Source organism: Erinaceus europaeus, chromosome 16 (genome assembly GCF_950295315.1).
Source record: "Erinaceus europaeus chromosome 16, mEriEur2.1, whole genome shotgun sequence".
Taxonomy (NCBI): Eukaryota; Metazoa; Chordata; class Mammalia; order Eulipotyphla; family Erinaceidae; genus Erinaceus; species Erinaceus europaeus.
Genome location: NC_080177.1, coordinates 5,218,111 through 5,245,351, shown reverse-complemented (window position 1 = coordinate 5,245,351; position 27,241 = coordinate 5,218,111). Strand labels below are relative to the sequence as shown.

General features: G+C 51.5%; 1 protein-coding gene across 2 annotated transcripts in view; it reads right to left on the bottom strand.

Annotated features, from left to right (window-relative positions):
• Window positions 1–979: 979 nt before the first annotated feature.
• The window catches only part of CA12 (carbonic anhydrase 12), a 63,066-nt gene continuing 36,804 nt past the window's right edge, over window positions 980–27,241 (bottom strand). Inside the window, exons 4-11 of one of the 2 annotated variants that reach the window (XM_016192878.2) lie at window positions 25,074–25,219; window positions 24,197–24,292; window positions 21,469–21,532; window positions 21,094–21,251; window positions 17,285–17,411; window positions 6,052–6,084; window positions 4,696–4,783; window positions 980–3,147 (exon numbers count right to left, since the gene is read on the bottom strand). In XM_016192878.2, coding sequence (XP_016048364.1) covers window positions 3,075–3,147; window positions 4,696–4,783; window positions 6,052–6,084; window positions 17,285–17,411; window positions 21,094–21,251; window positions 21,469–21,532; window positions 24,197–24,292; window positions 25,074–25,219 — 785 coding nt within the window. In that variant the 3' untranslated portion in view covers window positions 980–3,074. The remainder of the gene's footprint in view (window positions 3,148–4,695; window positions 4,784–6,051; window positions 6,085–17,284; window positions 17,412–21,093; window positions 21,252–21,468; window positions 21,533–24,196; window positions 24,293–25,073; window positions 25,220–27,241) is intronic. The other variant, XM_016192882.2, reaches the window with a different exon arrangement.

Below are 27,241 nucleotides of genomic sequence, written 5' to 3'. Positions count from 1 at the left end.
CCTGTCAAAGGCTGCCGCATGTTTGTTCTGAGTCTCCCCCACCTCTCTCCTCCGGTGTGGCGCTGCCTGATTCCAACTGGTTTGGGCAGAGTAAATCTAGCATTCCTAGTAAGCCACGCTGTCTGTTCTTTAATAATTCAATCCTTAGTGAAGTTGAAAGCGTCTTAAAGGGGCTGAGGAGGCAGCATACTGGTGATATAAAAGATGTTCATGTGGGGGTCCGGCAGTAGCGCAACGGGTTAATGCACATGGCGTGAAGCACAATGACCAGCTTAACGATCCCAGTTCGATTCCCCATCTCCCCACCTGCAGGGGAGTCGCTTCACAGGTGGTTAAGCAGGTCTGCAGATGTCTATCTTTCTCTCGCCCTCTTCTCTCCATTTCCCTCAATCCTATCCAACAACAATATTGATAACAATAGTAATAATAACCACAACAACGATAAAAAGGGCCTTGGTTTTTTTAAATGTAATTTATTTATTATTGGATAGAGACAGAGAGAAATTAGGAGGGGAGGGAGAAGAAGAGAGGGTGAGATACAGATACCTGCAGCTATATTTCACCACTCTTGTGAAGCATTCCCCTGCAGGTGGGGACCAAGGACTTGAACCCGGATCCTTGTGCACCGTAGCGTGTGTGCTTAACCAGGTACACCATGGCCTGGCCCCTTCAAAGATGACTTGTCCTCCCAGCTCCCAGCCCCCTTCTCTCTAAGACTTACCCTGACTATTCTAGATTCCCAGCTCTGCTGCTGACTAAGCCGTGTCCCCCCCCCCAGACCTCCAAGATAAGACTGCGGAGACAGTGCTGTATTTCCGTTGGCACCAGGTCCCTGGCTCTGGGTGCAAATGGTGTCCTCCCCCATTCTGGTCGTTTGCCCAGTGCCACAGGGGGGACACTGCAGAGCACTCTGGTGATGGTGCTGTCTTAACCTCTTCTTCAAAAAATAATACTATTCAGAACAATCATATTACCAGTCTGGTGTGAAAAACATTTTATTCCTGATTTCTCATATTTACAGTGTCTGTCATTACAATCATTCTGACAATAAATATGGAAGTGCTCAGCAGACCAGGATCATTGGGGCCTGGGGTTCATCTAAGACCTGGGAGTTTAAGATCTGAATTGGGGGGGGAGTCAGGCAGTAGCAGGTCTGCAGGTATCTATTTTCTCCCTCTCTATTTCCCCCTCCTCTCAATTTCTCTGTCTCATCCAATAAAAAAGGGGGAAAATGGCCACCAGGAGCAGTGGATTCATATAGTGCTGGCACTGAGGCCCAGCAACAACGCTGGAGGAAAAAAAAAATTCTCAGAACACGGGACCTGCCTCCTGGATTTGTTCTGTCTTGGTCGGGAAGCCTGAGAGCCAGGGCTATGTCTGGGGGGAGGAAGGCAGAAGAAAGGCCACCAGTCCCTGCCGGTCCATCACAGCCCTCGTGTCCTGTCCAGTGAGCCCTGGCTCCCTCACACAGCTCCTCACCTGCAGGGGCTCTTCTGGAAGGTGGTCCCCATGCCTCCAAGGAGTGTGTATTGGTTTCTGACTGGCAAGAAAATATCATCATCTGTCTCACATGGCCCCAGGCAGGCCTGGAGTTTTCCTGTGTGATCAACACCAGGCATGCCAGGAGGCCACCTCGTGACGGAGGAGAAGGGAAAGAAATTCTCAGAATCAGAGCAGAGTGGAAGGAAAGCAGGTGTCGTCAAGAAAGCTATGTTTCCAGGGAACATTCCACATTGTCCAAATGAGGCAGAGAATCAGGACACCTTGGCTCTGAGGGGCTCGCCTGGGGGGCTTGGCAGTACTGGGGCTTCTTCCCTGCTAGGAAGACAAATGGTCTCCCTGGGCTCTCCCGTCCATGGCAAGAAAATGAGGGAGGAGCTACATCCTCTCAGAAAAGATCTTTGTGACCAGGGAGAAAGAATCTTTGTGACGTTCCTCTGCGACTGGTCCCTAAGCCAGTCACTTGCACAGGTGGCTTTGATAGATAGCTTGTAAATAAACCCTATAGCTGAGACAAACTCGACAGTCTCAGTGTCACAGAGGAAGAGAAGTCTCATTTCCAGCTCAACCATGGGGACAGGGCAGAGGAGACAGAGATGGAAGACAGAGCAAGAAGACAGTTGTCACTGTGTCTTTGCCTACTTCCTCTAGGTTTCAAAGCCCTCTGGGTCACCCCAGAACTCACATCTAAGCTAGAGGCGAGGAAACCCAGTTATCTACAAAATCAATAGGATACAAAACCTCGCGTGTGCCTAGTGACGGGAGTTGGGTCTGGACTGAATACTCTGTCTTTCTCAGGCTTTGGCCTGAGCAAGCAGCTTGTGCTTCCAAGCAGAGTGTAGCCCATCAGACGTGCACATAACACGTCTCGGGTTGGATTTCCACCACTAGCAATAGTCAGAGTGGTGTGATGCTCTGGTCAGCACAAAACGAAACAAAAACAAACCAGAAACCCAGGAGGGCGAAAATAGCACTCCAAAGTGAGATTCCTCCAAGACCTACCTCATCTACCTCCTCATCCTCTGAGGCCTGCTCAGTGCCTCTGCTCTCAAGGAGGGGGTGTTGGAAACATTCCCCAAATACTCAGCTATCCCTGCCACCTTCTGTTTTCAACACTTTGCCCTTATGTATGGGTCCAACCCCCGCCCCACCCCCCACCCCCCAGAGTAAAGTCAGGTGAAAGGTTCTTTTGGAAACCCCAGGCAGAGAGGACATCTGTTCCCAAAACCAGAGCAAGAAACAAGCTCTCCAGGACACCAGGAACTAAGCCCAAGTCAAGCTGGGAGTGACGTTTCCCACAATTCCAGCCCCTACTCCACGGCCTCACCCTAATGCAGCAGACAGGTCAGAGCGCCACCCCCACCCTCCTTTCTTGGGTCAAGGTTTCCACACTGGAGGTATCCATGGCCTCAGATGACAGGGGACCCAGATAGAGACTCCACCCCAGTTTCTGGGGTGTCTGAGGGTTAAGATCCAGAGATGACCCCTGGGTGTTTCAGTGCCTGGTGAAGCACGGTGTGGTGTGTATCACCCAAAGCAACGTCCTTTGAACCATTCAAGGAGAGGCTGGGGCCTTAGGCGTGGTCCTCGGTCTCCTTCTTGATGGCCGGTTTGTAAATGACTCCTTTGCCGCTGTCACCCTTTTTGCTACCGGGATGAAAACATAGTCTTGTTAAGAGTCAAAGAACAGCCAGAAAACGAGAGAGATTCCTTTCTTGGAGACCTCATCCCGATTCCATGAGATCCAGGAGGGAATGTCCCCAGATGAAGAAGCATTAGCCAGCATGAGCCTCGTCACTTTCCAGCTGGTGACACCTGCAGACCCTGTGATCTGCCTTTTGAAGGTCATCTACCACCCTCAGCTTTCAAGGGGTTCTAGCAGGATTCCTGGTAACCTTCCTCTTTCTTTCCCTCTCTCCCTTCCTCCCTCCCTCCCTCCCTTCCTCCCTTCCTTTCTCCCTCCCTCCTTCCTTTCCTTCTTTCTTTCACTGCCACCAGGGTTATTACTGGGACTCAGGTGCCTGCACAACCAGCTCCACTGGCCTTTCATTGCCCCCCCCCCATTGATTGCCTGATTGACAGGACAGAGAGAAACTGAGAGGGAAGGGGATACAGACAGAGGGAAAGAAAGACAGCTGCAGCCCCGCCTCACTGTTCGTGAAGCTCCCCTCTGTGGATGGGACCCAGGGCTTGCGTCTGGGTCTTGTTCTCAGGGATGCACAGGTCACATAGGCTCCTAAGCTGAATATGGGCCCCAGATCACATCAGATCGATGGGGTTTACAGTCAACAATATTCACACCCCTTTCCCATATTAGGGAGCTACTCTCTTCCCTGATCCAGCTTTCTGGTCCTTTTTCCAGCCATGACATCATCTACCCAGATAATAACTTGGATCCACAGGAAAGGAAAAAAAAAAACTAGTATAGCCACAGGCCCTTTGGAATATAACTAAAATATGCCTACTAGCTATCTACAAAATGGAGGACCCCCTAACTCTTCATCTGCACTATTCCAGCCTTTAGGTCCATGATTAGTCAACAATTTGTTTGGCTTTGTATGTTGACTCTCTTGTCAGCCACCAGGTTCCAGATGCTAGCATGATGTCAACCAGACTTCCCTGGACAGATGACCCCACCAATGTGTCCTGGAGCTCTGCTTCCCCAGAGCCCTTCCCCACTAGAGAAAGAGAGAGGCAGGCTGGGAGTATGGATCGACCTGTCAATGCCCATGTTCAGCGGGGACGCAATGACAGAAGCCAGACCTTCCACCTTCTGCATCCCACAATGACCCTGGGTCCATACTCCTAGAGGGTTAAACAACAGGAGAGATATCAGGGGAGGGGATGGGATATGGAGTTCTGGTGGTGGGAATTGTGTGGAGTTGTGCCCCTCCTATCCTATGGTTTTTCTCAATGTTTCCTTTTTATAAATAAAAAAAGAAAAAGAAAGACCAGATGTAAAAACCTTAGAAAGAAGACAGCCTGACTCTTTGTGTTTATATAAATGGAGCCCCACCCCCTCGCCCCACCCAAACCGCCTCCCCGGCATCAGGACACCTGTCCAGGGTCACCCAGTGGATCATCAGTGGTAGCGAGGCAGACACACCTCCAACCTGAGCCTGGGGAAATGCAGGGTATCTCAGACGAAATCTCGGGGACACAAAAGCTATTCCCTCCGGGGCCAAAGACGCTCACCTCTTCTTCCTTCGGAAGAGCCAAATGGACACTGCCAGGACCACACAGATGCCGAGGGCGCCAGCCAGGACCACGGAAAGGATGACGCCTGGTGGAGAGGCAGGGGCACCCGTCACCTTCCGCCCTGCTCTGGGCGTGGTGCGAGAGCTGCGTGATCATCCACGGGGAGGCTGATTTCATCCATAGGGAGGCTGATTTCCCCTGGGGCTGAGCAGAGTGATGGGTAGTTCACAAACTGCAGGGAGAGCCCAGAGGGGCTTCTCAAATGCACACCAGCATCATCTGAAGAGTTTCTTTTTTTATGATATTTTATTTATTTTTAAATTTTTTAATCTTTATTTATTTGCTGGGTAGAGACAGTCAGAAATTGAGAGGGAAGGGGGTGACAGAGAGGGAGAGAGACAGAGAGACACCTGCAGCCTTGTTTCACCACTTGTGAAGCTTTCCCCCTGCAGGTGGGGGCCAGGGGCTCAAACCTGGGTCCTTGCACACTGTAACATGTGCGCTCAACCAGGTGCGCCACCGCCTGGCCCCATTATTTATTTATTATTGGATAAAGACAGAGAAATTGAGAGGGTAGGCGGAGATAGAGAGGGAAAGAGACAGAGAGACGCCTGCAGCTCTGCTTCACCACTCATGAAGCTTTCCCCCTGCAGGTGGGGACCAGGGGCTTGAACCTAGGATCTTGCACACTGTGATGTGAATGCTTAACTAGGTGCACCACCACCTGGCCCCTGAAAAGCTTCTTTTAAAATGTCATTGTTTGCAAAGCCCAGATCTCACAGACCTGGAGTCAGCCTGTAGGAAATTGGCACGGAAGTGTCCATACCCCCACATCCCCCACAAACCCCAAGAACAAGGCCTTGAGGTGATGCTGATAAACTTGATTCAAGAACCAGACTTTGAGAACCCCAGCTGCAGAAGAAGAACTCAGCTGGTCTTTGGTTTGGTGGGTGCTTCCTTCTGGAAGCTTTGCCCCCAAGTTCCACCACTCAGTCCTCAGCAGGACAAATCAATCAGGCTCATGGCCAAGCCCCCCCGCCCCAGGCAATCAGCGAACTTCCACACTGGGCTGAAGCCTGTTTGGGCGGGCAATGGCCACCCACCATGGCCCATAGAAGATCTAAAGAAGGTGAGACATACACATGCAGTAGAGTGATTGGAGATATCTGATTGGCAGCTCATCTTTGAATCAGAGAGTGACTTGAGGGGAGGCTCGGAGTGAGAAGGGGGCCAGCACCCAGGGAGACAACACAGTGAAACAGAGGAGGGGATTGGAGGGGTGGGGAGCCCAGATCACACCCAGAATCATAGGAGTCTCCCAGAAGCGGCATGCAGGGTCCAGCGGCCACGTACCCAGACTCAGTCCTGCGTAGGTAAGTCCTGGCACTTCGGGCAAGGGAGGAAAAGAGTGGAGATTAACCAAGCCTGGCGCTACCTTCGATCAGGTGGGAGGTACGGGACACGTGTGGGTCTTCTGGGTGGGGGAGATGTCACCCCTGGCTGGGGTGGCTGCAGTGGCCAACCTGGGGGGGCTCATCCGGTGAGTCCCTCCTTCCGACGCCCCCTTATCACAGTCCTTTTGGCTAGGGTAGCCCCTCAGTGTAGTGCAATGAGAGGGAGGTAGGAGTGGGAGGGGGTTTGGAGTCACCCCCTCTGCTGACCAGCAAGGAGCCTAGACAGGGGTCCTGCCAGTGCCGGGCTTGCTGGGACTGGCACACCTCAGCAGGGGCCCGAGTGCTACCCTCTCCCCCAGCCCCGTCCAGTCTCGTCAGCACGGAAGGGCGTGGAAGCAGAGAGGACTGTGGCTTCTCCCAGAGAGGTGTTGCTGAGGACAAATAGGGTGGCCCTACGCATCCCCACAGTGCCCAGCTATGGCGGTGACGAGCCGTGGTCAGATCCTCCCTCTGAGGAAGGGTCATGTGTGAGTCCTTCTTGAGTAAGACAGAGGAAACACTCAGCTGGTCCCCTGGGTCCCCCTCAGCTGGCTCCTCCCAGGTTCCTAGAACTGCCCCCTTATCCTCCCTCTGCCCCATTCTCCAAAAGCTCTGCGGGCTTCCCCAGAGTATGTGGGGTAGGGGGCAAGGGGACCCAGGGGACCACTTGTTCCCGTTCACATAAGGCAGCACTGTCAAGATGGGGCCACCCAGCCCACCCAGGAAAATCAGTGCTGCTGTGACATGGGACCCTGGGACAGCCTTGCCTGAGTGTGAGGGGCTGGCCAGGACTCAGCACTGGGGTCCCTGGTGCCTCGGTGCGCCCGGCCCAGGAGGGCATCCTGCACCCACGGCCCTCTCCTGTCTCTGGCTAAAGCCTCGTGGCTCTCAGAGTCTGTGTCATCGTGTCATCCCTTCTCTCTCTCTCCCTCTCCCTGTCCCTCTCCCTCTGCCTCTCCCTCTCTCTCTCTCTCCAGTGACTACCAGTGTCCAGAGTCATCCAAGCAGCAGAGAGGGACTCCCCAGTCAAACTTCCCACTTCTGGGCCCTGGGTGTCACGGGACACAGGGACTGGGCTGTGACAAGGAGACAGGCCGCGAGTCTCCCACGGGGACAGAGACAAGTATGTACAGTTCATGTTCTGCCCCCACCTTCCATTACCAGCTTGAGTCCTCCACACACTGGAATTGAGTCTTTCTCTCTTTCTCTCTTTCTTTCTTTCTCTCTTTCTTTCCTTCTTTCTTTTTCTCTCTTTCTTTTTTTTCTTAAGGTATACAGAGATTTGGTTTGGAGGAATCTTAAAACAACAAAATAATAACTTAAAAAGAAAGAAAGAAAACCTAGGATCGGGGGCCGGGCGGTGGCGCAGCTGGCTGAGCGCACACGTTACAGTGCGCAAGGACCCGGGTTCAAGCCCCCGGCCCCCACCTGCAGGGGGAAAGCTTCACGAGTGGTGAATCAGGGCTGCAGGTGTCTCTCTGTCTCTCATCCTCTCTATCCTTCCCTTCCCTCTCAATTTCTGACTGTCCCTATCCAATCAATAAATAAAGATAATAAGAAAATTTTTAAAAAAAGAAAACCTAGAATCCTGGGCAGTGAAACACCTGGTTGGGCACACATGTTACCATGTATAAGGACCAGGGTTCAAGCCCCAGCTCTCCACATGCAGGGGGGAGCTACACAAGCAGTGAGGCAGGGCTGTGGTGTTTCTCTTTCTCCACCTACCTCCCCTCCCCTCATGATTTCTCTCTGTCTCTAGCCAATAAACAAATAGATAGATAGATAGATAGATAAGAATAAAATATCCATGTAGTTTCTAACTATCTACAGCCTTCTGAGGTAACAGTCATCTTCTGTTCCCAAGCTCCACACCCACTCTGGCCACAGGACACGCAAACCAGGAAGCTCCCCACCAGGCCATCACCATGGAAAGTTCCAGCAGGCCCCACTTTCACAGCTCCAGAGGCCTCCAGGTAGCTGAGCAGCCCTGCTCTGGGGCTGGAAGAGGTACCTCTTAAGCTGTGCTCCTGGAGAGCAGAATCCATGGACTGAGGCCCCCAGGGATAGCACTTGGCTCAGGGGCACAGGGGAGCATGGTGGCTCGTCTGGGGGACAGTGTTGGCCCTGGTTCCCTAAGCAGAGCTCTTGGCTGCTACAGGCCCCCCGGATGTTCACCCCTCAGAGCCTCGAAGGCAAGGACAGCCCCCCAGGGGCTGCGGCAGATGCTTCCCAGGCAAGACTCAGAATGGCAGCCGAGGGGGACGACCTTCAGGCAAGAAGATTCTCAATGCTGTGCTATGCCCTCGCGTAGGGTAGGAGGGTGCACAAACACCCAGGAAGCAGGCAGAGAGGGACAACGCCTCAGGGCTCCAGTCCTGTTGGAGGCAGAATAGAAGGAGACATAGGGAGGCTCCTGGAGTGCAGGAAGAGCTGTTGGGGTGACCGGAAGGCGAAAGCCCAAAGAGAGAAAAGGGGGGGGGATGGACTGAGAGTCTCTGTTACAGCTCAGCGGAAGATTAAAAAGAGAAAAGGTTCAACCCAAGAGACGGATGAGTCTGCCAGTTCCTACAAGAGACAGACACAAGACGCAAGACTGACTGGTGGACGGAGACAGCACATGGGAGGCATGGGATAAGAAGGCAGGAGGGCAAGAGGGACACCAGCGCATGTCGGGATAGGTGCACAGAGGTGGGGCAGGGCGACACGGGAAGGAATCACACAGATATGGAGGGACGTGTGGGTCACAGGCCTCACCCAGGAAAGTACCCACCCCCCAGGCGGGGAGGCTACTGGCCAAGGGCACCACTACCTGCTGCGGCTGGCAGCCTCTTCTGCGGGCATCTCACAGGCCGGGCACTTGGGGGAGCTGCCTGCGAGGTTCCCGGCAGCCTCGAGGGCAGACACAGCGGGCGGCTCCTGGAACAGCGCTCTAGCCTTCCCGAGACTGCTTGCAAGGTGGTCGGTTTCCGTTTTTGTTTCTCCCCAATAGGAGTTTGAGTCCCCAAAGCTACAACGCTTCATTGTCTTTCAAAGTATACAAGTGCGGACTGTTTCGTCAGTAATATTTCACAGCCTCTGTGTGTGTGTGTGTGTGTGTGTGTGTGTGTGTGTGTGTGTGTGGCCTTGTAAAAGAAGTCGATGTTCAGATAGTTACAAAAAAGACTCTATTCCTCGTCATTCAAGGTAAAGACTCAGGTCAGGAAAAGGTGGTCTCCTCCCTGAACAATGTTTCCATGAGAAGGCGAGGTAAATACCAAAGCCACCGACTCGGATGTCTCTGCAGGACCCATTTAATGGGAACTTTTCCTTCTTAACATTTTCCAATCCAGTAAAGAAATCATTTCTGGGGGCCAGGCAATGGTACACGTGATTAAGCACACACATTACCATGTGCAAGGACCCAAGTTCGAGCCCCCTCCCCTCACCTGCGGGGGGGAGGGGCTTCACAAGCGGCAAAGCAGGTCTTCAGATGTCTCTCTTCCTTTCTCCCTATCTCCCCGCTGCCCCCTCAATCTCTGTCCTATCCAATAAAATAGAAAGGAAGGAAAAAGGGAGTCAGGCGGTAGCGCAGCAGGTTAAGCGCACGTGGCGCGAAGTGCAAGGACTGGCATCACGATCTTGGTTCGAGCCCCCAGCTCCCCACCTGCAGGGGAGTCGCTTCACAAGCAGCGAAGCAGGTCTGCAAGTGTCTGTCTTTCTCTCCCCCTGTGTCTTCCCCTCCTCTCTCCATTTCTCTCTGTCCTATCCAACAATGACATCAATAATAACTACAACAATAAAACAACAAGGACAACAAAAGGGAATACATAAATAAATACAAAAAAATTTTAAGAAAGGAAGAAAAGAAAAAAGAAAAAGGAGTGGTGAATTCATAGTGCTGGCACCACGTCCCAGTGATAACCCTGGTGGCAATAAATAAATAAGGGGTCGGGAAGCAGTAGCGCAGCAGGTTAAGCACACATGGCACAAAGCACAAGGACCGATGTAAGGATCCTGGTTCGAGCCCCTGGCTTCCCACCTTCCCACAGGTGGTAAAGCAGGTCTGCAGGTGTCTGTCTTTCTCTCCCCATCTCTGTCTTCCTCTCCTCTCTCCATTTCTCTCTGTCCTATCCAACAACAACAACAATAAAGCAATAAGGGCAACAAAAGGGAATAAAAATATTTTAAAAATAAACAAACTCATTCTGCAAAGCTGTCAAAAAAACACTCCCACATGCCCCAAGGGAACTGGTTTGAGACCACCAGTATCTGATGGTGGCTGTACCCTCAAAGGCAGGAATGCAGGCCTGGAAGAGAAAGCTGTGGTGCCCAGATGGTCACAGTGCCAGGGCTGGGGCGCTACCCCTGACTGCCGTCAGGGGCTCTGGATGCCAGCCAGGCTCCAGGAAGGAAGGGGCATTATGGTACCTCTGACTGTCAGCCCTCCAAACCTTCAAAACCAGACAGATAAATTCTGGTAGATCGTAGGACATGCTTGCTGGGGACGCCTGTTTCAATCCCCAGCACCTCATGTGCCAGAGTGGAGCTGTGGCTACTCTCGCTCTCAACCTCCCCTCATGTGAAATAAATGTGTGTGTGTGTGTGTGTGTGTGTGTGTGTGTGTGTGTGTGTGTATTTGCCTCCAGGGTTACTGCTGGGGCTCAGTGCCAGCACTACGAATCCACTGCTTAGACAGGACAAAGAGAAATTGAGAGAGGAGGGGGAGGGAGAGAGGGAGAGACAGATACATGCAGACCTGCTTCACTGCTTGTGAAGCTTCCCCACTGCAGGTGGGGAGCCAGGGGCCCGAACCTGGATCTTTGTGCAGGTCCTTGTGCTTAGTACTGTGCGCTTAACCGGGTGCACCACCACTGGCTCCCTGTCAATCAGTTTTTAAAATGGCGAAATATATATTAAGGGTTGGAGAGAGTGAGCGCCACCTGTGGTACAACAGACTTTCATGCCTAATCTTCTGGGAGTCTCAGGTTCATTCCCCCACACCGTCATAAGCCAGAGCCTAGCAGTGCTCTGGGAATAAATAAATTAATTGAAAAAAGAACTTTGGCAGCTAAGCCCTGATCTTTAATTTGTCAGAGACAACTGGCTCTATTTCATATATTGTCAACACTAAATAATAACTGAAACCTGACAGCCAACCAGGCTCACGGTCTAAAATCTTTGCAGAGAAAGGATGGGAGTTGGGGGGGGGGGGGTTGGTGGTGAGTGACACTCTCAGAAAACCTATAATGAAGCTCCAGGCTCCAAGCCAGGCCCATGGGAAGAAGCATGGTGATCCCACCTCTTTGGACACAGAGCTCGGAGGATCTAGACAACAGACACAATTTTTCTGTGTGCTAAGATAAGAACAGGTGTGAGAAGAAGCCCAACAGGGGGGCAGGGCGACAGCTCAATGTTAGACCACAAGGCTTTGCATGTCTGAGCTCCCTGAGGTCCCAGATTCAATCCCTGGCATCACCACAAGCCGGAGCTGAGCAGTGCTCTGGTCTCTCTCTCTCATAAAAGCCCATCAACTGGGGCCGGGTGGTGGTGCACCTGGTTGCGCACACGCATTATAATGTGTAAGGACCTGGGTTCAAGCCCCAGGTCCCCACCTGCAGGGGGAAAGCTTCACAAGTGGTGAAGCAGGACTGCGGGTGTCTCTCTGTCTCTCTCTCTCTCTCTCTATTTCCTCCTTCCCTCTCAATTTCTGATTGTCTCTATGCAAAAAATAACTAAAGATATATTTTTTTTAAAAAAAGTTCATTAAGCAAGAAAGAGAGAGAGAGAGAATATGCTAACAGAGATGAACAAACTGTCCCAGCCAAACTGGAAAGACACTAAGTCTCCGTCTGGCAGGTAGGAGACCAGTGCTAGGATCTAAGTTGGGCCTTGGAAGACTTGCCAGTGGGGGAAGGAGCGAGGGTGTCACCTTTGCTGAGTCCTCAGCCCTGCCCCACCCCACCACCCCCTCAGTGATGTGCAGGGCAGGCACCTCTGGTCTTTTGTTCAGACACTTCGGTAGAACTAATGTGACTTTTCCACCGAGTGGATTTTATTTATAAATAGGAACTTTGAGGAAAAACCAAGTCAAACTCCGCACAGCGTCTCTTGCAGTCTCAAAAGCTTAAGCAATTAGCCATCTTAGCTTCCTTAGGTTCTGTGTGCTCTCCTTCTAGATGATTTTCTACAACTACCCAGGTCACTGAGGGTAAAGCAGATTCTAATCATGCTGCAGCCCAGATTGGGGATGTGGGGACAGCCGCCCCCCCTCCCCCACCGTCCAGCCCTCTGGTCTACGTGCACCCAGCTGGCTGCAGGCTCCTGGGTGGGGGAGGGCAGTGGTGACAGGCCATGGCTCAGAGCAAAGTCACCGGAGACATGATTATAGAAACTTTTTTTGGCTTCCTCTTGTCCTGTGGGCCTCTCTTGCCCTAGCAGGCTGGAGAGACGACTGAGTGACACTAGTGCTGAGGCTGGAGGGACCGTGGCTTTTTCTCCCAGCATCTCTGGGCCAGTGTGAGGTTGCCAACCAGAAAGAGGGAAGCTGGGAGGAGCCGGGGATTGGGTCTCCTGGTCTGCCATTTCTCTCTTTCTCTCAGACTGCCTGAGCCCTGGACAGACCCCAGGAGGAGTCCCTGCCCCTCTACACGCCCTGGCATCCCACTGGGAAGGCTGGTGGATTCTGGGCCAGTGCTAGGATGTGTTCCCTTTCTGCCATGTCCCATCTGGAGGACAAGGAGTTTAGTTTCTCCCCTTCCACTCAGGTGACCCTGTGCATGCCACTTAGAAAGAGTGGCCTTCCCCTTGTTGTAGAAGTAGGCATTTTAGCCCAAGGCCACTAGAAGCCTGGCATTACAAGAGAGGGAACAAACTTGAAAGATGGGGTTGGGGGCGTGAAACTGCAAAAATCTGTTAGCTGGGGGTGGTGTCTGATCCCCAAAGAAGAAGCTTCTCTGCTTCCTAAAAGGCGTGTGTGTGTGTGTGTGTGTGTGTGTGTGTGTGTGTGTGTGTTCCCCCTGCTCCCTTGCCTCACACAGATGTGACTCAAATTTTCTCTTGCTTTCTGTTTCTGTTTTGGATTCTGTTCTGTCATGATAACATTCAGGAGTCACCCTCACCTGATTCCACGTCATAAAAGAAGAGACATCAGGGTGTGATTGCAAATTTGTGAATCACATGAACTGGAGGGGGAGAAATCAGTCTGGTCCCAGACAAAGTTGGGAAGCACTGGGACAAAGGTTCTCTATCTGGGCAATTTTGCCTCTCCTCCCCTGGGAACCTGGCTGACACCTGGAGCTAGCTGGGGACTGGTACATGCAGGGGGCTGCTCCTGGTGTCTGGTGGGGAGAGGCCGAGTAGCTGAGGGTGCTACTGAGCAGGCCAGTCCCCCTCCCCCCAAGAACCACCCAGCTCTAAATGTCACCAGCACTCAGGTTGAGAACCCTGTCCCAGGGCTGGGCAACATGCCCCCAGGCCTGCATCTGGCTTCTAAGCCCAGGGAGGGAGGGAGAAGCCGGGTCAAGGAGACAAATTCAGTTACCTCCTGGTCATTTGGTGAAGCCTGAAAATCTCCCCTGGGTCCCTGTGTTTCTGGGGGGGGGGGGGAGGATGGGGGCTAGGGGGTTGGGGGTAGGGACTCTTGCTTCTACCTGTTTGGCTTGCTAACTTGAAGACTGAGCCCTCAATAACCCTCAGAGCAAAAGCCTTTCCCACTGGAAGACTATTCAAGAGTCCAAATGCAGAGGCTCAGGCTGACAAGCAGGCCCAATCATCAACCAGAAAGGGAGCGTGGCAATCTGGGGACAGCCTCCTGCAACCCTGGGTGCTGGGGATGAAACTGGTGCTGGGGCTTAGTTTCTCTAAGGCTGCCTCCTCTCCACTCCTTGGGAACCAGCCTCATTCACTGTCTGAATCTTTCTGAGGAGTGAGAGGGAGGGGAGTTCCAGGCCAGGTTTCTGTAATCAGTCTGCCCTGGCCTGTCACGGGCCTCTGTCCCAGCAGGGAACAGCCTGGGCTCCTGGAAGCGGCAGGGACTGGGCCAGGCAACAGCAGCAAAGCTACATCCAGGCTTGGGGAGTGACGTGCCGAGCAAGGTGCGTATCTGGGGGCTAGAAGCCCCCCCCACCCCCAAACACAGGTCCTCCTGGGAAGGGTCTACTAAAGCATGCCCCCCGCCCCAGTCTAACTGCGCTGCCCACACTACAAGCGGCCACTTAGACCCGGCCAGGTCTAAGAAGATGGCTGATCACGCCCACAGCCCCCTCCCACCGTGGCGAGGAGAGTTACTTCTGGGTGTCAGACTCAAACTCCTGCACGGTTTCTTCTGATCCTTTGTAACTGCCCTCAAACTCTGTCCCTGCAATGCAAATCAGGACAGGCAGTTAGTGTCCCTTCAAAGTCCCCCAAAGGTTAGCACCACAAGGACAAGGACCTCAGCTCACCTGGCCTGACCTGTCGTCTTTGTGACTGAGAAAGCACTGGCCAGAGAAGGGACCACGGGACACGTAGGCACGGCCTGCCCAGGCCCCACAGCCAGGAAGGAACAAAGCCAGATCTTGAACTTGGGTCTCCTGATTCCAGGGAGTGTTCGTCACCTGATCCCCTGTGACTTGTTTAGACTAGCTCTGAGAACAGAGCTGATGATTATCCTGGAATCACAAGGACAGTTGGACCTGATCTAGGCAGGCGAAATCCTTATCACCAGGCAAAGTGAGTGAGTGTGTGTGTGTGTGTGTGTGTTACTGTATTTTAGAGCTGAAGTACTTCCCTTTCTTTTTTGTTAATGGTATTTATTTATTTATTCCCTTTTTGTTGCCCTTGTTGTTTTATTATTGCAGTTATTATTGTTGTTGATGATGTCATTGTTGTTGGGTAGTACAGACAGAAATGGAGAGGGGAGGGGAAGACAGAGAGGGGGAGAGAAAGACAGACACCCGCAGACCTGCTTCACCACCTGTGAAGCGACTCCCCTGCAGGTGGGGAGCCCGGGGCTGGAACCAGGATGCTTATGCCGGTCCTTGCGCTTTGTGCCAACTGCGCTTAACCTGCTGCTCTACTGCCCGACTCCCGGTATTTATTTATTTAGTATTGGATAGAGACAGAGAGAAATTAAGAAGGGAGGGGGAGATAGAGAAGGAGAAATAGTGAGACACCTGCAGCCCTACTTCACCACTTGTGAAGCTTTCCCCCTGCAGGTGAGGACCAGGGGCTTGAACCTAGGACCTTGCACACTAGAATGTGAGTGCCAGGTGCACCATTGCCTGGCCCCCTTCCTTTTTCTTTCCTTCTTTCTTCACATCTTTTATTTGATAAGACAGAGACACTGAGAGGGAAGTGGAGATAAAGAGGGAGAGAGAATGAGAGTCCCCTGCAGCCCCGCTTCACCGCTCATAAAGATTCCTCCTGCAGGTGGGGAGCAGGGGCTTGAACCTGGATCCTTGCACATGATATTGGGTGTGTTCAACCAGGTGCGCCACTGCCTGGCCCCTAGCTGAAGCACTCCCATTTAGCACTTGACCCATGTCGGAGGATGGGGAGAGAGAATACCATTTAGGGCAGACTGCAAAGGGGTAATTCGGTATAGCTCCCAGACAAGAAGTGAGTCCAGGCAGACGGCCCAGTGGTGGCACGCAGGACTTGGGTGAGAGAGGTCCCAGGCCCGCTTCCTGGCATCACCAACAGGAAAACCTGAGCGGTGCTCTGGCCAGAGAAGTGAATATTCAAAGAAAAACCCTGGTAATCGCCATGCACTTTCTCAGTGCTCAGCAAGGACTACTATTTATACAGATTCGGTTGGTTTTCAGGGCAGGAAATTGAGGACACGGCACGGGAGAGATGACCTTAGCCGTTACATCAAAGAAGGGAACAGAAAAGGAATTCTTAGGCTGCTCTTGATTAAGTAACTGACAGAGGAGGTCACGGCTAGGAACATGGACAGGGACAGGTCCTCTTGGAAGGACAGGTTTCTCATGACAGCTGGCCAAGGCCCTGAAATGCAACCTTCTTGTGTGTACCTGAGCTCTGTAAGCGATCGCTCTAATCCCACACGGGAGGGAAGGAGCAAGACGAGGCAGGCCAAGTGAGCAGGAGAGAGTGGCTTTCCTGACACATGGTCCATGGGGCCTCTTGACACAGGGATCCCCAGCCTAGCATGGACCTCACCTCCCAGCAGTAAGGGCTGAGTGAGTACAGCTCTAGAAGGCTATGATGACAGATTGGAAAGGAGGAACGAAGCTGTATGGAATCAGGAATGAACTGTCTATAGCCTCAGTTGTTTCCTGAGCTGCTGGGAGCTGCTGGGAGCTGACACGAAGACGGGGGAAGGGAGGCCTCCTGGCTTCTCGGCTTCCTTGAACTGCAGTGGTTACCCTCTAAAACTCTCCAAAGGAGCCCCACCCTGGATTTAGGGCCTTCCGTGGCTCACTGGGCAAGGATGGAGATGGACTTGGAGGCCCAGAAAGTCTAGAAGGTGGGAGTCAGAGCTCATGAAAGGGATCTACCCATTAGGTGTCTTAGGAGAAAGGACTTGTTCTGCAGAGCAAAGAGGTTGAAGCAAGCAGGGGTTCACTTTTAAAGACAAAAGCAAGGATTAACTTCTTTTAAAAAAATGCAGTTGGTGGTCATCCCCCCCCCCCCCAGCGCACACACAGGGCTTTCTCTTTCTGTCATCCAAAAGGCCGTGGCCAGTGGCCTGAGGGTCTGCTTCTTCTGCCCCAGAGTCTAGGTTGTACTCTCTTTATACACAAAAGAAAAAGTCACCTGTGAAGCTGGTTGCTGTGAGTGACTGTGGGAAGGCTGATAACTGCATAAAAGGGCTAGTACCATTGTCTTTTGTGAGGTTGCTGGCAAAATAAATATGGCTTCCTGAATTAAAGCCACGGGGTGTCCCCTTCACTCTGCCTGACAATGTGATAACAGGGTCTCCCCCAGAACCTACTCTCTGCACTTAGGGCTCTGGCTCCTACAGGCCCTGGCCTGGGGGCTCCCTGCACAGAGAAGGTGGGAGGGAGTCACATTCAGTGGAGGAGACCCCGTAGCTCTTTGTCTCCCTGTGCCCCTGCAGCCTGACTGTCCTGAACCCATAGGCATCAGTGGCACAGCCCAGGTCAGGATGCCCGGCCACCCAGGACACAGACAGCTGGACGCCATGCTCCCCAGATGCCGCCTGGCCTCACCTTGCTGGAAGGAGACATACACCAGGCGCTCATCGAATTTCTGGACCCGCCGGAAGTTGTTAACCATTTCCTGGGGAGCTGGGTCATCCCTTCCTGTGCAGTACAGAGCCGTCTCCAGATTCAGCAGCTGGGGAGGGGCGCGACAGACAGAGACATCCCGAGAGCAGAGTGACACTCAGCTCCCTTGGCTGGCCACAAGGGCAAAAGAGCTGCCAGCTCCCACCTCCTGGCACAGGGGAGAAGCATCTGGAATCATGGTGCTGGACACACTAGGAGGTGGGGAAGGAGCCGGGGATGGAAGGTCACAGTGCCAGACACCCAGGGAGCTGGAGCTGTGTTCCCGCTCCGGCTCTGGTAGCTCTGATTATGCCCACAGAAAGGAACAGCAGGGGTGCTGGGGGCGGAGGAGGGAACTCCTCAAACTCAGACACTGTTTCACTCCCGAGACTTATTTATGTATTTATTTATTTTTATACAGAACTGGGGAATGAAGCTCATGCAGGCATGACACCTCAGAGCTGCTTCTTTGTCCCAGTTTTTTAAAAAAATATTTTAATATTTACTTATTCTCTTTTGTTGCCCTTGTTTTTTTTATTGTTGTTGTAGTTATTGTTGTTGTTGTTATTGATGTCATCTTTGTTGGCTAGGACAGAGAGAGGAGGGGGAAGACAGAGAGGGGGAGAGAAAGACAGACACCTGCAGACCTGCTTGTAAAAAGACCCCCCTGCAGGTGGGGAGCCGGGGACTCGAACCAGGATCCTTACGTCGGTCCTTGGGCTTCGCACCATGTGTGCTTAACCCACTGTGCTACCGCCCAGCTCTACCCCACCCCCGTTGTTTTTATATTGAGAGAGACAGACAGACAGACAGGAAGAAGGAGGAGGAGAGAAGAGGAGAGGAGAGGAGAGGAGAGGAGAGGAGAGGAGAGGAGAGGAGAGGAGAGGAGAGGAGAGGACATTGCCTTGGGGCAGGTGGTGGCACACCCAGTTAAGTGCTCACATACCCAGGTTCAAGCCCCCAGTTCCCACCTGGAGGGGGGAAGCATCACAAGTGGTGAAGCAGGTCTGCAAGTGTCTCTCTGTCTCTCACTATCTCCCCCTCCCTTCTCAATTTCTCTCTGTTCAGTCAAATAAAATAAAATGAAAAAAGAAGGAAAAAATGGCAGCTGGGAGTGGTGGATTCCTCACACAGATATCAAGCCCCAGCAAAAAAAGAGAGAAGGAGACAGAGAGAGAGATTGGCTCCACCATCCATGGAGCTGCCTTTAGTACTGTCCACAATGTTCTCAAGTGGTGCCAGGGCCTCGGACCCAGGATCTCATGGACCACAGGCACGGAAACCAACAGTGAGCCATGTCCCAGACCCTGGAGCTCAGCTCCAAATGGGAGCAACCTGGACCATGTCCTGTGGTTTTCATTCAACGAAATAAGAAGAAGGCTGGGGTCCAGGTGGTCCACATCCAGTTGAGTGCAAACACTACCATGCACAAGGACCCCTGCTCCCCACTTGTAGGGGAAAGCTTCACGAGAGAGAAAGCAGGTCTATAGGTATCTCTCTATCTCTCTTCCTCTGACTCCCTCTCCTCTCTCAATTTCTCTCTGTCCTATCAGATAGAAAGGAAAACAAACAAACAAAAATAATCATAAAGGCATCTATGGCTGTCAGGAGCAGTGGGTTCAAAGCATAGTCAATGAACCCCAGCAATAACCCTTGTGGCTCTAATAAATAAACCAATAAAATAAATTTTAAAGGGAGGCGGGCAGTAGTGCAGTTAAGCGCAGGTGGCGCGAAGTGCAAGGACTGGCATAAGGATCCCGGTTCAAGTCCCCAGCTCCCCACCTGCAGGGGAGTCGCTTCACAAGCGGTGAAGCAGGTCTGCAGGTGTCTTTCTCCCTCTCTGTCTTCCCCTCCTCTCTCCATTTCTCTCTGTCCTATCCAACAACGACATCAATAAAAACAACATTAATAACTACAACAATAAAAAAGGCAACAAAAGGGAATAAATAAATATTTTTTAAAAATTAAAAAAAATTTTAATAAGGGGAAGTAATCCAGGTCTGATCTGCCAACTTCTGTGGCTCTCCACACACCCACAGAGATGCTGTGACCCATTTCCGAGGCTGTTTCTGGGTGAAGCCATCCTGTCTTCAGCCCTGCCATTTCCCCAGCTTCCTCAGATCACAGCAGGGAAAGAAAGAAAGGAAAGAAAAAGAAAGAGCCTGGGGAAGAGATCTCTCAGTGGCAGAGCACAGGACCTCATGCCTGGAGCCCCAGCTGCCGTGTAGGTAGATGGAGAGACTGAGAAGTGCTCTGGTCTCTCTCGCCTGAAATATAAACATAGACGAGAAAAATAAACACGTCTTCACAAAGTCAGAAGAAGGGGGATCAGGAGCAGCAGCAAGGGAGGCTTGGACTAGCTTCATCGAAGAGGCAGTGACGGGCAGCAGACCCAGGGGCCCCACCCCCACCTTCTGGAAGCCCCCTTTCTTCTTAGTGAGTGCAGGACTCAGAAGGCCTGGCCTGGGGCCTGAGCTTGTCATTAGCCAGGGGCTGACCCACAAGTCCCCTGCACTTCCTTATTCCCCCCCCCCCCCCCCCCCCGCTGTCCTCATCAGTCCAGTGTGGGGAGGCAAGGCCATTTCTGTGGACTCTGCTGTCCAGCTGAACACTAAATTGGGGGCTTCCTGAGGGCAGAGGCTGCTACCCCAGCTGTAGCTCTGTCACCTGGGACACTGGTGACCACCACCCCAAGCTCAGGGAGAAATCAAAAAAGCTGCAGCACGTGAGGAGACAGCTTGGCTGTCGGAGCACAGGGCTTGCATGGTCGAAGCTCCTACTTGATTGACTTTCTCATGCTGCAGGTCCCAGAGTGTTGTCTGCACCCCTTCCCCATGTGAAACGCCATCTCTCTACCTCACATGAAATAAGACAGAGAGAGCTTATCAGATGAGAACATGTACTGTAGTATGCAAGAGGCCCCGGGTTCAAGTCCCAGCACCACATGGGAGCATCATGACACCAGGGGAAGCTCCACGGATGGTGGAATTGTGCTGTGATCGCTCTCCCCCTCTGTCTGCCTGTCTTTCTCTCTCCCTCTCTGTTTAGCTCTATCTGACACAGAAAGCCATGGGGCCTTGCATGTGTGAGGCCTTTGAGGCCAGACTAAAACAATACATAAAATATAAGTAACAAGAGAGCGGAGAGAGAGGGGTCACTTTCTCAACTTGACTTCAGAGCCCCACCTGAAGTCCTCCCTCCTCACCCTGTCTTTTTTTTTTTTTCTTTCCTCCAGGATTATCGCTGGGGTTCAGTGCCAGCACTATAAATCCACCCACCGCTCCTGGAGGCCATTTTCTCTGTTCTTTTTTCTTTCTACTTTTATTTGACAGAAGAGAGAGGAATTGAGAGGAAAAGTCACACACACACACACACACACACACACACACACACATATATATATATATATATATATATATATATATATATATATATATATATACAGAGAGAGACACCTGAATACCTGCTTCACCTCTTGTGAAACATCACCCCTGCAGGTGGACAGCAGGAGCTCGAACCCAGGTCCCCGTGTGGATCCTTGCGCATAGTACTCTGCACTTAACCAGATGTGCCACCACCCAGCCCCTCTGCTTTCCTTTTTCAAGCTCAGCTGTCATGTCAGCAGCCCTCCCAGCACCCACCACGCGTGGGAAGGGCTTGAGGAGATGCTAAGACGGGAAGCCACGTGGTGGGTGATGTTACTTATGACAGAGCTGATTTGGGGGCCACATGGCCTCCGCCTCAGGCCCTACCTGGTCCCCAGAGATCTTCACCGTATTCCGGAACACGGTCCAGAGCACAGTGGGGTGGCACGGCGGGGTGGTCAGGGACCCGTGGTAGCGGTAGAACTCGTGAGGCCTCTCCGGGAGGAGTTCTTCTAGGCTGAATCCTGGGATGGACTTGTTCTGGCCTGGAGAGACGCGTGAGGGCCCACGAGAAGGGGGCTGTCAGCCCCACGCCCGGGAGCCAAGGTGCAGCTGAGCAAACGGGTAGGTCAGACATGGTGGTTGGCCCCTTCCCATGCCCTCTGATCCTTGGCCAGGTCACTCATAGCACCTGCCCCCCCTCAGTCGTCCTTCTGGTCACACAGGTGGGGGGAGTGAACATCCTGCCCCCGGACCCCTTACCTTCGTACTTGACTTCCTGCAGGTGACTGAAGATCTTGTCAAAGTGCGGGTTGAAGGGACCCATCTGTAACAGAGGGAGGGAGGCTGGCATAAGGCTCCACAGGCCAAGCAGGATGGGCAGCTGCTAAGGGAACGGCTTCCCCGGGGCCATGTGGGCTCAAGGCTGCAGGGTTCTCTGTGGGAGCCACCCTGGTTTCATGGTGTCTGTTACTTGTTGATGTATATTTGCACTGCTGTTTTATTTTCTACCATTCTATTTCCTTTGTTAAAATTTTTTTTTTTATTTCTTTACTGGGGAATTAATGTTTTACATTCAACAGTAAATACAATAGTTTCCACATGCATAATATTCCCCAGTTTTCCATATAACAATACAACCCCCACTAGGTCCTCTGTCATCCTTTTTGGACCTGTATTCTCCCCACCCACCCACACACCCCAGAGTCTTTTATTTTGTTGCCATACGCCAATTCCATTTCAGGTTCTACTTGTGTTTTTTTTTTTTTTTTTTTTTCTGATCTTGTTTTTCAACTTCTACCTGAGAGTAAGATCATCTCATATTCATCCTTCCATTTCTGACTTATTTCACTTAACATGAATTTTTCAAGGTCCATCCAAGATCGGCTGACAATGGTGAAGTCACCATTTTTTACAGCTGAGTAGTATTCCATTGTGTATATATACCACAACTTGCTCAGCCACTCATCTGTTGTTGGACACCTGGGTTGCTTCCAGGATTTGGCTATTACAAATTGTGCTGCTATAAACATATGTGTACACAGATCTTTTTGGATGGATGTGTTGGGTTCCTTAGGATATATCCCCAGGAGAGGAATTGCAGGATCACAGGGTAGGTCCATTTCTAGCCTTCTGAGAGTTCTCCAGACAGTTCTCCACAGAGGTTGGACCCATTGACATTCCCACCAGCAGTGCAGGAGGGTTCCTTTGACCCCACACCCTCTCCAGCATTTGCTGCTGTTACCTTTTCTGATGTATGACATTCTCACAAGAGTGAAGTGGTATCTCATTGTTGTCTTTATTTGCATTTCTCTGACAGTCAGAGACTTGGAGCATTTTTTCATGTGTTTCTCAGCCTTTTGGATCTCTTCTGCGGTGAATATTCTGTCCATGTCCTCCCCCCATTTTTAGATGGGGTTATTTGTTTTTTTGTTGTTGAGTTTGGCAAGCTCTTTATATATGTTGGTTATTAAACTCTTGTCAGATGTATGGCATATAAAGATCTTCTCCCATTCTGTGAGGGGTCTCTTGGTTTGGGCTGTGGTTTCTTTTGCTGTGAAGCTTTTTAATTTGATGTAGTTCCATAGGTTTATACTTGCCTTAGTCTTCTTTGTAATTGGATTCATTTTATTGAAGATGTCTTTAAAATTTATGCAGAAAAGAGTTCTGCCAATATTTTCCTCTAAGTATTTGATAGTTTGTGGTCTAGCATCCAAGTCCTTGATCCACTTGGAATTTATATTTGTATTTGGTGAAATACAGTGGTTCAGTTTCGTTCCTCTGCATGTTTCAACCGATTGTTTCCAACACCATTTGTTGAAGAGACTCTGCTTTCCCAATGTAATAGTCTGGGCCCCTTTGTCAAAGATTAGATGTCCATAGGTGCCTTTGTTTAAATATTAAGAGCCATGATGCCTTACTACTTTCTTTTGTTGTTGTTTGTTTTAAAATATTTTTTTAATTTATTACTGGATAAAGAGAGTGAGATTGAGAGAAGAGGAGGAGATAGAGAGGGAAAGAGACAGAGAGACACCTGCAGCTCTGCTTCACCACTCGTGTAGTTTCCCCCTGCAGGTGGGCACCAAGGGTTTGAATCTGGGTCCTTGCGCACTGTAATGTGTGCGCTTAACCAGGTGCGCCACTGCCTGGCTCCTTCAAGCTTTCCTTTGTTACAGTTCCCACTCTCTGGTGTAAGGGAGCCCGGCAGAGGGCAAATGTTAACAATGGGCCAATAAACAGACCTCACAGGCAACAGCCTTCATTTCATATCGTCTGACACAGAAACCAGTGCCCCTTTCAGAGTCCAGAAAGTACAAAGGTGTCCTGAGGCTAGACTCTTACTTTGTATGGTGCCAGAGGTTCTGAGTGATAAATGACATTAGAACAATGTTCTAGATGGTTAGACGTTAAGCTCCCTGATGTATGTGCAAAGGGACAGGCCAGACACGGGGACTCATTAACATTAAATATCCCTGGGTGGGGGATAGGTAGCATAACGGTTATGCAAAGAGACTCTTATGCCTGAGGCTCCAAAGTCCCAGGTTCAATCTTCCACAGCACCGTCAGCCAGAGCTAAGCAGTGGTCTGGTAAGAGAGAGAGGATGGGAGAGGGGGAGGGGGGGAGGTTAACTACCCTTATGTAGGTGTTCTTGAAAAAAATACCTAATGTTCCTCATTCTTCTTTGACACCATCCAGACTTTGCTCAATAAATACTGCCAAGGAGACCTAATGGTTACCACACTTGGCTTAGTCCCATCGCAGAATATAATTGGTGTCGGCCATCTCCAGACTTGTTTCACTCTGAAGTACTTTACTTGATCCACGGTTCACACCAGAAACCTTGCAGCTTCCCCCACTCCAAGGATGCACTTTGCTGGAGGGTGAGGTGGGGCAGGACAGTCCTGTCCTCCTGACTCCAGCCCAGGAGCGGCTGGTCCCCAGGGCCCCAGAGCCAGGCTGGAGCATCTGTCCCAGTCCCCAGGCTCTCACCTCTATGAGCACAGCGAGGACAGCCAGGCCCTCCGGCTTGTCGATGGCCACGCTGGCATTGGGGTACAGCTCCGAGTTGTAGTAGACAATGTGAAGCTGTGGAGAAGAGAAGAGAAACCACATGGGGCCCTTCTGAGCCTGCAGAGGTCTGGGGGCCAGTGGGAGGGCAGGCTCCATCCTCCACTGCCCTGCACTGTCCGCTGTACCCGCGGCCCCAGATGGACAGGCCCTGCCCCACCACCTCCCCTCACAACCTCCCCGCTACTGCTTTAGTTCCCTAGCCTACAAACTCTACAGGGTAAGAATGCGTACACATTTTCTTTTATTATTTTGCTGATATATATCGCCTCTAGGGTCGGGCTGGTGCTCAGTGTCTACATTACGAATCCACTGCTCCTGGAAGCCATTTCCCCCCCATTTTTTTTTGCCCTTGTTTTTGTTATTATTGTTGTTGGATAGGACAGAGAGAAATGGAGAGAGGAGGGGAAGACAGAGAGGGGGAGAGAAAGACAGACCCCTGCAGACCTGCTTCACCGCTTGTGAAGCGACTCTCCTGCAGGTGGGGAGCTGGGGGGCTCGAACCGGGATCCTTATGCTGGTCCTTGTATTTTTATCTTTCTTATATTTGATATAATAAAGAAAAATTGAGTAGGGAGGGCAAGAAGAGAGAGAGAAACACCTGCAGTAACTGCTTCACTGCTCGTGAAGCTTCCCCCTCCTGCAGAGGGAACAGGGCCTTGAACACATGTCCTTGCACATGCTAACAGGTGCGCTCAACAGGGTGCACCACCTCCAGCCCGCATCAACCTCCTGTGTGTTTGTTTTTATCGCAGAGAGGCCAGAGCACCACTTGGTTCTGGTACACACACTCACTCACCTCGGCGGCGAAGTGCTTCCCGCTGACGGTGTGCTCAGAGCCGCCGCGGGGGTCACTGGGGCTCCCCCAGTGCAGGTGCAGCTGGACAGCGCTGTAGCGGAAGGGGAGGCCGTGGAGGTGCAGACTCTGGGGCAGGTTCAGCCTCACTGCGGGGAGCAGAGGGGGCAGCCCTCAGAGCCCTGTGGGTAGGCAGGAAGGGGGCCCACACACGGGCCAGGGGAGACTGGAGCAGAGAGAAATGGGGGCTCTCTCCCTGAGAACACCCTGGTCCCAACTACACCATCACATTCCTGGTCTTCCTAGAGCCAGGACAGGAGGAGGATTCAGCCACACCCGGGCAGGAATGGAGACCTGCACAGATTTGCGAGTCGTCCATAATTCATGGACTATGTGAAGCTTTGCACTTGCACAAGGGAAGCCGGGGCCCCTCAGCTGCAGTCACTGATTTAAGCATCATCAGTACCACTATGTCCCAACTGCTGGCATCCCCAGCACCCTGGCAGCCCTCAGTTGGCCCATTCTATAGAATGGGGCTCTAAGATGTAAGGCTTTTTTAAATTTAATTTTTCCCCTTTTGTTGCCTTTGTTGTTTATCATCGTTGTTGTTATTGTTGTTCTTGCTGTCGTTGTTGTTGGATAGGACAGAGAGAAATGGAGAGAGGAGGGGAAGACAGAGAGGGGCAGAGAAAGATAGACACCTGCAGACCTGCTTCACCGCCTGTGAAGCGACTCCCCTACAGGTGGGGAGCCAGGGGCTCGAACCAGGATCCTTAGGCCGGTCCCTGCACTTCATGCCACACGCCATGTGTGCTTAACCCACTGTGCCACCGCCTGGTTCCCAGGATTTTTTTTTCTTTTTCATCAGAATGCTGCTCAGCTCTGGCTTGTGGTGTGGGGATTGAACCTGGGACTTCAGAGTCTCAGGCATGAGAGTCTTTGCATAACCATTACACTATCTACCCCGCCCAAATGTGAAGATTTTTGAGTGTTGGGATGACTTCTACCTCTTCTTTTTAATGTTTTTAATTATTTATTTATTGGATAGAGACAGAGAGAAATTGAGAGGGGAAGTGGAGATAGAGTGGAGAGAGACAGAGCAACACCTGCAGCCCTGCTTCATCACTCAACAAGCTTTCCCCTGCAGGGCTTGAACCCTGGTCCTTGTGCACTGTAATGTGAGCACTTAACCAGGGGCACCACCGCCTGGCCCCCTTCTTCTTTTTTAATGTAGTTGGAGGCTGAGCTGTGGTGCATCAGGTTGGGTACATGTGTTACAATATACAAGGACCCAGGTTCAAGCCTCCAGTCCCCACCTATAGGGGTGAAGCATTGCTGCAGGTGTCTCTCCTTCCCTCTTGATTTCGCTCTGTCTTTATCCAATAAATAAATAAAGATATGAAAAAAGAAAAAATTCAAAAAAGATATTTTTGTTCATGAACATGAGATAGAGAAGGGGAGAGAGGGGGCCAGGCAGTGGCACAGCTGATTAAGCACACACATTACAATGCACAAGAACCTGGGTTCAAGCCCCTGGTCCCCACCTGCAGGGGGAAAGCTTCATGAGTGGCAAAAAAGAGCTGCAGGTGTTTCTCTGTCTCTTCCCCTCTATCACTCCTCCAGGGAGAGAGGAGAGTGTGTAACCAGAGTATCACTCTGACACATTCAAGGCTGGGAATTAAACTTGGAACCTCAGGCTCCCATGCCCAATGCTCTAGCCATTGTGCCACCTCTTGGGCCATGTCCTGTGACATCTAAGGGTCCAAGCCAATACTTATTGATATTGTTATTTATTATTATCATTATCATCTAGAGCACTGCTCAGGTCAGGCTATTGGTGGTGCTGGGGGATCAAACCTGGGGCCTCTGAAATTCAAATCCCAAGCACTATTTCATCAGCTCAAAGATGTATTTATGTGTTTATTTATGAGAGAAAGAACCACAGTGTTACTCTGATAACACGAAGCTGGGGATCGAACTTGGGACCTGGCATACGTAAGTCTTATACTCTGCCTGCTGCATGAGGATTCACTCAAATGACTCTAGACTTCACAACCCTACCGTAATATCCACATCCGTAGTCACGACTCCAAAGTCAGCATGGCGCCTGGAAGAGTTCACAGTGCTCCGGAATTTGCTCCCACACCACAGACGGTGGCCCAAAGGACTCG